The 9,444-nt window shown below is 59.5% G+C and overlaps 6 protein-coding genes across 6 annotated transcripts in view; 5 read left to right on the top strand and 1 right to left on the bottom strand.

Moving 5' to 3' along the window:
- The first annotated feature begins 394 nt into the window (after positions 1 to 394).
- On the top strand, positions 395 to 939 carry SPRG_10368 (hypothetical protein). The gene is made up of 3 exons (XM_012349424.1): positions 395 to 536; positions 585 to 649; positions 701 to 939. The coding sequence occupies exons 1-3, from the start codon at positions 414 to 416 to the stop codon at positions 921 to 923; spliced, it is 411 nt and encodes a 136-aa protein (XP_012204814.1). The 5' UTR covers positions 395 to 413; the 3' UTR covers positions 924 to 939.
- SPRG_10369 (hypothetical protein) lies at positions 841 to 2,740 on the bottom strand. Its single transcript, XM_012349425.1, has 8 exons — positions 2,499 to 2,740; positions 2,394 to 2,451; positions 2,167 to 2,352; positions 1,848 to 2,104; positions 1,638 to 1,797; positions 1,233 to 1,588; positions 1,124 to 1,177; positions 841 to 1,074 (listed from the first exon to the last, which is right to left on the bottom strand). Exons 1-8 carry the CDS (start codon positions 2,702 to 2,704, stop codon positions 978 to 980), a joined length of 1,374 nt encoding a protein of 457 aa, XP_012204815.1. The 5' UTR covers positions 2,705 to 2,740; the 3' UTR covers positions 841 to 977.
- Positions 2,741 to 3,450: 710 nt separating this feature from the next.
- On the top strand, positions 3,451 to 5,594 carry SPRG_10370 (hypothetical protein; the record flags this gene model as incomplete). The annotated part of the gene is made up of 6 exons (XM_012349426.1): positions 3,451 to 3,779; positions 3,830 to 3,962; positions 4,015 to 4,314; positions 4,358 to 4,618; positions 4,673 to 5,074; positions 5,124 to 5,594. 6 exons carry the CDS (start codon positions 3,451 to 3,453, stop codon positions 5,592 to 5,594), a joined length of 1,896 nt encoding a protein of 631 aa, XP_012204816.1.
- Positions 5,595 to 5,886: 292 nt separating this feature from the next.
- On the top strand, positions 5,887 to 7,569 carry SPRG_10371 (hypothetical protein). Its single transcript, XM_012349427.1, has 8 exons — positions 5,887 to 6,059; positions 6,107 to 6,220; positions 6,264 to 6,331; positions 6,372 to 6,429; positions 6,483 to 6,689; positions 6,735 to 7,048; positions 7,099 to 7,233; positions 7,285 to 7,569. Exons 1-8 carry the CDS (start codon positions 5,925 to 5,927, stop codon positions 7,475 to 7,477), a joined length of 1,224 nt encoding a protein of 407 aa, XP_012204817.1. The 5' UTR covers positions 5,887 to 5,924; the 3' UTR covers positions 7,478 to 7,569.
- A 188-nt stretch (positions 7,570 to 7,757) lies between these two features.
- SPRG_10372 (hypothetical protein) lies at positions 7,758 to 8,555 on the top strand. The gene is made up of 4 exons (XM_012349428.1): positions 7,758 to 7,836; positions 7,899 to 8,082; positions 8,130 to 8,269; positions 8,326 to 8,555. The coding sequence occupies exons 1-4, from the start codon at positions 7,826 to 7,828 to the stop codon at positions 8,441 to 8,443; spliced, it is 453 nt and encodes a 150-aa protein (XP_012204818.1). The 5' UTR covers positions 7,758 to 7,825; the 3' UTR covers positions 8,444 to 8,555.
- Positions 8,556 to 9,027: 472 nt separating this feature from the next.
- Positions 9,028 to 9,444, top strand: part of SPRG_20913 (hypothetical protein) — a gene marked incomplete at both ends in the record, with an annotated part of 1,103 nt that continues 686 nt past the window's right edge. Inside the window, one exon of the mRNA XM_012349433.1 lies at positions 9,028 to 9,437. Coding sequence (XP_012204823.1) covers positions 9,028 to 9,437 — 410 coding nt within the window. The remainder of the gene's footprint in view (positions 9,438 to 9,444) is intronic.

Raw genomic sequence — 9,444 nt, forward strand, 5'->3', positions numbered from 1 at the left:
ATGTTCTGTCCCCAAGACGAGAGCGACGAGAAGGACTTGGAGAGGGCGGCGGCCGCGGGCGACGCGGCTGGCCCGGCGCCCCACTGCGCTCGCACGCTCGCTGCAGAGACCTCGACCATCGCGAACTGAAATGTTCGCAGTATCCGGATAGGTGCGCTATTTCGGCCCCTTCCCATGCCACGTGGGAAATTCGAAATCTCACATTCAACGCACTGGGTTTTAGGTTGATCGCGTAAAACCGAAGTCAATGGAGTGTCGGGCGGCGCGTTAAACTAACGTTTTTACTCATGCGCACGATTGCCTTCTTTAACCCATGCGTATAATAGCAGGAGGCGACTAAAACTTGTTTCTAACTATGTCTAATACACTAGGCGAGAATGTTATGCCCGTAAATCCCAAGGTTCCGAAGCGCAATGGCCGACCAAGTGGCAACGATGATGGACGGGCTCCATGTGGCCAAGGACCCAGCGGCGACGGACGGCGCGCGGATCATCAACTTTAGCAGCAAGTTTGTTGACCAAGCCTTCAGCGTCCAGGTAGACTCTCCTCTGTGCTGCTACAGCGCTCACATGGGACTATGGCAGCTCTGGCTTCTGGAACATGCGTGCTTTGTGTGGATTGGCTTGGCCAGCGACGCAGCCGCGCTCGGGTACGCCGCTTGCCTCTACTTTGCATGTAGGGCTCATCGGATAGGATATAGCTCGCTCTCGACCGCCATCAAGACCCCGTACGACCCGTTCCCGCTCGCCGCAAGTCTCCTCGGCGGCCACGGCGACGAGGCCGAAGCGCAGATCGCACAGCGCCTCGTGCTCAAGACGAAGAAGCAAGTATTTGTTAGCTGCAACCTCCCGGACGACCCCGAACTCGCTGCGTTCGTCGAGCGTGCCATCATGACGCGGCTGCGCGACGAAGCGTTCGTGTAATTGACATTTCCAACCCGCCAATGCGTTGATTGTTTGCAGAGGCGTTCAAAGGTCCTAATGCAGCGCAAACGCATGCTGGCCATCGTAGTGGCTCGCCTTGATATCCTCCGACGCGTGGCAGGCCTCGCAGAGGTCGTAATCAAAACACGTCCTAGACACACGCAACCGCATGAGGACGCTTTGGCGTCGCTCCAACGTACGTGCACGAGAAGCGTGAAGCTTCTTCGCAGTCGACTTCCTCGGCGCAGCCGTCGCTACGACGGTGGCATGAGTGGGTTGACAATCTCGAGCGTGCAATTGCTACTGTACCACTGGAAAAAGGCGTCTACCAACGGCCCCTTCTCGTCGTCGTCTTCGTCGTCGCTCCAGTAGCACGCATCATTGCCAAAGCAGTAGACGTTGGGCTCATGGTGGTGGGGTGCGCCCGTATCTGCAGCATCGTTGGTTGATGCACCAGCATCATTGGCCGCCGCCATCGCTTTGTGGAGGTACTCGACGACCGTGTCACAGGCGCCGAGGAGCTCCACGTCAAAGCCGTCCGTGCCCCGCGCAACGACCGACTCCATGTTGATGAGCAGCTGCGGGACGTCGCGCGGCAAGTAGGCGGGAATGTCCGAGACTGGCGACACTTGCAAGGACGTGCCAATGACGATGAGGAGGTCGACCTACGACCGGCCTAACTCGTGAGTGCGATCTAGTAGTCTTGTATACTACCTTGGGCGCGTCCATGGCCAGCGACTCGCGGATCGTGGGCGCGAGCGCTTGGCCAAAGAAAGTGATGTCGGGCTTCATGACGCCGCCGCAGTCGCATCGCGGGATAGCATTCGCCGCCACGACCTCGGGCAAGCGCAACGTCGACGTCGGCACGTTCTTCCTACGCACGCCTCCTTGGCAACGATTCAGGAATAGCAAGGGGATGCATACCCGCACAGCATGCAGGACGCGGTGGCCAAGGACCCGTGGCAGGCGACGACGTTCGGGACGCCGGCGTCGGCCTCGAGACCGTCAATGTTTTGAGAGTAGACACGCAAGAGTTTCTTGGCGTCGTAGAGCTCGCGCAGAAAGCGGTGCGTGCGCGACGGTGTGTACGTGCCTTGGAAAAAGTCCATGGCAAAGTGGAAGAATGGAAACGGGTCGGAGCGGAAGAAGTCAATGTCAAAGAGTGCTTCCGGCTCGGGCAGCTAGGACGAGATCGCATGCGCCATGAGCGACCATACTAATGGCATCGATGCGGACGACGTACGTTGAGGCCCATCTTTTGGATGATGGTGTAAATGCCATTCTCGGACCGAAAGTCGGGGATGCCACACGAGACGCTGATGCCAGCACCGACGAGCACGACGATGTTCTTGGCCTCGCGCAGCAGCCGCACCGCGTCGTCAAGCGTCGTGGCCGTCGGCAGTCGGTAGCGCGGGCCGCGGGGCAAGCACTACGTGGCAGGTGGCACGCGTACTCGGCAGCTGCGTGTACCTTGGCGCAGAGCGCTGTCGCGCTCGGGTCGCGCTTGAGAGCGCACACGCGATGAAACCTAGCGTACTGCATGTCAGCGTCATGCATTCCAGCGTGGCGACGCACGGGCTGTCGCAGTTGACGCAGAGCACGACGTCACCTGGCTCGTGGCACCACACGCAGACGACAGGCGGCCGCATCTTCTTGGTCGTCGCCTGCTTGGGGCTCTCAACGTCCGGGATCAATTGGCCCGTGTTGAGGACGGCGTAGTCGCTATCGCGCTTGACGCCTCTCGGCAGCCGCTCGCGGTCGCCCGTCGTCCCGTCGCTCATCTTGATTGGTACCCACGGGCAAAGTCCCAGCAACGTTTAAACATGGGTAAAACACGGTGTCGCCACTCATCAAAGGCCGGGGTGTCTCGTGGTGTCTCGTGGTGTGTGTGCGTTAGACCGCCCCGCGTCCATGGTTCCTGAAGGCAGCATTTCATTCTTTTCTCTCTACGTACTACCACGCATCTTGAGGAAGGCAGCTGCCATGTGCCAGGACTCTACTTTACGAGCATCGCCCACGGTATCAATCCCATGGACAGCTCTTCCGCGGCAATATAGCTTGTGCGCACATCTAATTGTGCATCTCGGTCAGGCGACGCCTTGCAGCTCGTCCTGTGCGCTGCGTCTCGCTGAGGAGCCGTGGGATTGGTGTCCGCGACTTTACCGTTGTGGCGCGCGTTTAACGCGTAGAGGTTAAACACAGCTGTATACCCCTGTGGGCAAGATCGATTGTATCCGGATGATCTATATAGTGTATGCAAGCAAGGGTATCGCTGGAAATACTGTGCGAACCCGTGAGTTACTGTAGGAGCGCAGGGCGCAAGCGGTTGCATCTTCTATGCAAGGCTAGCGACTTGATGCATTGAGTACGGTACTGTAGGTGAGCTGCCATGTACGGCACACACACGTTCGATGGGCTGCTGCGCTTCTTGAGACACATTCGGTAGTAAATAGTGTTGTAGAACACTATATCCGTGATCGCCATTAGGCTCGAACGACCGCAGATCCAAACTTGCAGTCAGCTCCTAATGGCGTCGACCGTGAACCTGACCGAGCGTCTTCCGAACGCCAACCTCAAGGTCGCCAGCGTGCGAGCTATCCGATCTGATAGTATTGCTCTAGGCTACCTACTGCCCGCAGCCGACCACGACGCGAGGCGCCCCACCGTCCTCGGCGTGCACCCGAAGGAGCCCAAGATCATCTACTGCTCCGGAAAGCTCGTCGTGATCCGCGACCTTGAGAACCCTGCCAACTGCCTTATCTACCAAGGCCACAACAGCCCGACGACGGCTGCTAAGATCTCGCCCAATGGTTACTGGGTCGCATCGGCCGACACGTCGGGCAAGGTCCGCGTCTGGTACATCCCGAATCTCCATGTCGAGCCACGCCAACGGCGATTATGACTAGGTCGTACGACAACCCGGAGCACACGCTCAAGGTCGAGGTGCCGGTCTTTGCCGGCGAAGTCAAGGACTTGAGCTGGGACCCCGAGAGCAAGCGCATTGTCGCTGTCGGTGATGGCCGTACGCTCCTCGCTCGCGTACGCCGACACGTTGTCTCCACGCTCGTCCTCTTACACCTGTCGGCCCTAGGTCTTTATGTGGGACACGGGCAACAGCATTGGCGAAATCGCGGGCCACCAAAAGCGCATCTTGAGTGTCGACTACAAGCCGACGCGGCCGTTCCGTATCCTCACCGCGTCCGAGGACTTTAACGTTTGCGCGTTCGAGGGCCCGCCGTTCAAGTTCAAGCACTCGATGCAGAGCCACACCAACTTTGCCAACTGCGTCCGGTACTCGCCCGATGGCAACTACGCCGTGAGCGTGGGCTCGGACAAGGGCATGGTGCTCTACGACGCCAAGACGAGCGAGAAGCTCTCGACGTTTCCTCCTGTACGTGCCCACGTGCTTCTTGCAGGCGCTTGAAATCCTGTAGGCGCATGCGGTCTCGATCTACTCGGTCGCTTGGAGCCCGGACAGTAAGCAGCTCCTCACGGCGTCCGGCGACAAGACTGTCAAGCTCTGGGATGTCGAGACGCTCTCCGTCGTGACCACGTTTACGTTTGGCAACACGATCCAGGACATGCAGCAGGCCGTCGTGTGGCACGGCGACTACATGGTGTCGCTCTCTCTCTCGGGCAACCTCAACTACCTCAACCTCGCATCGCCCGACACGCCGTCCCGGTACGACGCGCTTGTATACGCGTCTCTTCTTACGATGCATTAGAATTGTGCATGGCCACCAAGTGAGCTTGCAAGCACTCGCGATCGACCGCGACGAGAACAAGTTTTCACCGGCAGCTACGACGGCGTCGTGTGCGCGTGGACCGGCGCAACGGCGCACCGCTTTGGCGGCGACGTGCACACGGCCAAGATCACGTGCATTGACGCCATGGGCGGTCTCCTCGCGAGCGGTGGCTGGGACGACAAGGTCCGGTTCGGCGCCGTCGCGGACGAAGCGTATGCGTCGAGCGTCGAGCTCAATGGCGCGCAGCCGACCGGCCTCGCGCTCGCGACGCATGGTCCGTCCGACAGCTTCATGTGCGCCGTGAGCTCCAACAAGGGCGTCAAGCTCATCGTGAACGGCACGCTCGTGCACGAGACGGCCAACTTTGCGTGGACGGGCACGTGCATCGCCGTGCACCCCTCAGGCGTACGACGGTCCTCCTTGCATTCTAGGCATCTCACAACAGGCTGAATAGACGCAACTCGCGGTCGGCGGCCAAGAAGACAACACGATCCATCTCTTTGATGTCGTGTACGGCGCCGACGGGTCGTTCCACCTCGCGGAGACGGCGCCGCTCGTCGGCCACCTCGGCGCGCTCACGAGCATTGCGTACTCGCCGGACGGATCACTCTTGGCGGCCGGCGACGCGTACCGCGACGTGCGCGTCTGGGACCTTGCCTCGCGCGAAGCCAAGGTCGCGGGCCAGTGGGTCTTTCACTCGACGCGCGTGACGACGGTCGCGTGGTCGCCCAGCGGCCAGCATGTGGTCAGCGGCGCCTTGGACGGGCACCTCTTCGTGTGGAGCGTCGCCAAGCCGAGCGCGCGCCACCAGTTTGACTATGCGCATGAAGACGGCGTCATGGGCGCCAAGTTTATGGCCGACGACCAGATCATCTCGATCGGCAATGACGCAGCCGTGCGCACGTGGCTCCTCCCGGCCTTTTAAGTCGATCGATTCGAGGTCATAATTCGAGTCCGCTTCGTTCGTCGTCGACACAGCATCACTAATGCAGGAGTCGGCACTTGCGCGTCCAGAGTCCGGTGCCAGTAAAGGCATCAATCAATAGAGAGGTGGTATGGCAAGCGAATACAGAAGGTAATACTGCATGGCCCCATGGTACTACATGCGTTTGAAGCACGTCGGAAGGAAGGGTCTGAGGAAGGGCGTGGATGTGACGTGGCACGCTCCCGTGCATCGCGTGTGCACTTGGCTCTGTCTCGATCAAGTGCGATTTGGGGGCGGACCTACGCCGTCGCATTCTTTGGAAGCACCAACATGACCGAGGGGAAGATCGTGAGCCTCAAGTACCCGGTCTTCGGCCTCGACTGGCAGCGCGACCCGGACGACGTCTCGTTCGTGGCCATCGCGGGCGGCGGCGGCTCGGCCAAGAGTGGCATCAAGAACTGCGTGGTACGACGATGGTCTCGCGGTCGACCTGCGGACTACCGATGTAGTAGACCTTGGCCCGCCTCCCGCATGCGCTCGACGCGTCGATCAAGCCGACGCTCGTACCGTTTCATGAGATCGACACGGGCGACGACCTTGTCTCTGGCGTCTCGATTGGCACCAAGGTAGGAGTGGTCTTACGCGAAGGCGGGGCGAGGCGCTACGTAGGGCGGCCTTGTCGCGCTCACGATGGGCAACAAGACTGTGATCTACCGTGTGCGCCATGGCAGCAAGACGTACGACCGCATGATGAAGACCCTGTCATCGTCATCGTAGGACGTCGACTTATGTCACGGAATTCCAAACGGACTTTGCAAAGGACGATAGCTACCAAGTACGACTGCGAGAGGCTACAACCACGATGTGTTGTATGACTGTGGCCTCTAGAGCGTTCTGCGGTTCAGCCCGGATGGAACGAAGCTCGCGACCGGCGGCGAAGATGGCATCGTCCGCGTGTGGCAGCTTACCCTCCCCGACGACGACAGCAACGACGAGACCTTTGCCAAAAAGTTCAAGGCCACCGAAATCGCCAAGCTCGACAACGGTCACAGCGGGTGCATCAGCGGCCTCTCGTGGCATGCGACCAGCACCAAGGTTGACACGATAGACGATACACGCCTCTCTCATCGCCGCTCGTAGCTCTTGTCGTGTGCGAAGGATGGACAATGCATTCTGTGGGCGCTCACTGACAAGAAGAAGAAGACGTGGACCAAGACTGGTAAGCTCGGCCTTGCGGGCGAGCTTGCGCTCCAGAAGCTCGACGTCAAGGCCAACCGCGGCAAATTCATCTACCGGGCTTGCCACTTTCACCACGACGAGATCGTGACGCTGCAAACGCCAGCACGGGGCTCGTCGTATCTGACCAAGTGGGCGGCCGCCGACGGCGGCAAGCTCTTCCTCGAAGTTGCGAGCGTTCCGATCAAGGACGTCATTGTGTGCTCGATGGCCATCAAGTACGAGGGTAGACCGACCTCGTTGCAGGGACTCATGCGTGCATGTGTAGCCTGCGCTACATTGCTTGCGGCTCCAGCGACGGACAGCTGCTGCTCTTCACGTACGATGCGCTGCGCCTTCTCAAGACGATTTCGGCGCACTACCTTCCGTCGACAGGCCTCGCGTTCCTCCCGCCCATGCTCCTGTAGGAGGCGATGCGGCGATGTAGGTCGTCTCACGTATCGACGTTCTCTAGTGACCCGAGCGCCCACGAAGACGACCGGATCCGCGAGTACGAAGACGACATGACGGTCCTCTCCGGCTCGGCCGACTACTCGCTCTACCTCGTCTCGGGCTTCCAGCCGACGCGATGGGTCCAGCTCGCGATCTTCCTCCTCGTCTTCCTCTACCTCGCCTTCTTCGCCTACCTCGGCGAGGCATGGAAGTAGCGTAGATAGCCAGTATGCACGGCTAATGCGTGTAGTCGTACTACATCCCGACGCCACGCATGCATATATACCTCGGTCGGCTCCGCATCTCCTTCCTTGCGCATCGTTGTGACACTATTTACTTTCGGCTGGAAATAGTCTGTTGTCGTACACTATTTAAACAATGGAAATGATGTGGCCTGGGATTGGTCAAAACTCGGGTGAGTATGGATGCGGATTGGTCGAAAAGAAGAGCGTTGGAGAGCCAACCAAAAGGGTGCTTGAAAAGACTGGTTTTGGCGGCCGGGGGTAAATTTCGCCTCCATACTGAGCAATTGGCTTTAATTCCACAGCTACCTCAAGACCAAAATGGTGATCAAGTACGTAGCGTCGCCCGCGCCCGGCAGCATGCAGCAGAGGCTCATGCGCATCATCGTGCTAGGACCGACACTTGCGCGTTCAGCGAAAGCCGCATCTACCCCGGCCACGGCACCCGCCTCATCCGCAAGGACGGCAACGCCTTCATGCTCCTCAACTCGAAGTGCAAGTCGCTCTTCTTGCAGCGCAAGAAGCCCGCTAAGATCGTGTGGACGCTCGGCTGGCGCCGCATGAACAAGAAGCTTCGCGTACGTCGACGAGGCGCATTGCACGAAAGACTTAAGCTCGCGCGTAGGTCGAGGAAGTCACGCGTCGCCGTGCTCGCAAGTCCACGAAGATCCAGCGTGCCATCGTCGGCGTCTCGGTTGAGGAACTCAAGAAGAAGCGCAACCAGAAGCCCGCCGTCCGCGCCGCTGCCCGCGACGCCGCCTTGAAGTACGATAAAACAGTGTTGAAGCGCGCAGGATGCTGATCATCACTTCGCGAATTAGGGAGGCCAAGGACCGCACCAAGGCCAAGAAGGCCGAGAAGGCCCCGATCAACAAGGCCGTCAACAAGAACGTCGCCCGCGGCGGTGCCAAGAAGGGTGGCAACCGCGGTGCCATCTAAGCGACCGAAACACTAGTTGTTTCGTGAGCTCGTGGTTTTAGGGCTGGCCTGGCTGTGGACTTAATAACATAATCCAATGCGCACGCAACGGATAGACAAGTCTCTCCCCACATCCCGTCTCCTCCTCCTGCACTTTGTGGCACGCATGACAAATTATTCCCAAGGATGGCAGCCTCTTGTCACTTCGACAGCCAACGGGCTCGACGCCCAATGTCCTCCAAGGTGTGAGCGCCTCATTGAGGGCTGCGCCGAGCGTTCGAGCCTGAGGCATCATGAGATCTTATCCCTTGGATGTGGCTCGGCCTGGATCATCGAACCGGAGAGGAGTGATTGCGTGCGTGCCACAGTAAACCTCTGCTCGCCCGTGGTAAACGTGGGAGGAACGTGCCTCCACCGCAGCTGCGCGGCGACGTCGATGGCCTGTCGGTTCCGAGGTCAAACCCCTTTGGCGCGTCTCTTCCGCGCGTATCCGGCCGGTCGTGTGTGTTTAAACGCGTTTAAAGCCGACACGCGGAACAATTGGTTGGCAACGTGTAATAATCTGCTTCTGGCACCAAGAGCTCCATTTTCGATCCGATCCAGATATGAGCGCCCCGACGACGACGACGACCGACAGCAGCATGACGTCCAAGGACTACTACTTTGACTCGTACTCGCACTTTGGCATCCATGAGGAGATGCTCAAGGACGCGGTGCGCACCAAGACGTACATGAACGCGATCTTGCAGAACGGCCACCTCTTCAAGGACAAGGTCGTGCTCGACGTCGGCTGCGGCACGGGCATCCTCTCCATGTTTGCGGCCAAGGCCGGCGCCGCGCACGTCTACGGCATCGACTGCTCCGGCATCATCACGCAGGCCAAGCAGATTGTGCACGACAATGGCTTCTCGGACCGCATTACGCTCATCAAGGGCAAGGTCGAGGAAGTCGAGCTGCCCGTGCAGCACGTCGACATTATCATTTCCGAGTGGATGGGCTACTTCCTCCTCTACGAGTCGATG

Source organism: Saprolegnia parasitica (assembly GCF_000151545.1).
Source record: "Saprolegnia parasitica CBS 223.65 unplaced genomic scaffold supercont2.53, whole genome shotgun sequence".
Lineage (NCBI taxonomy): Eukaryota > Oomycota > Saprolegniomycetes > Saprolegniales > Saprolegniaceae > Saprolegnia > Saprolegnia parasitica.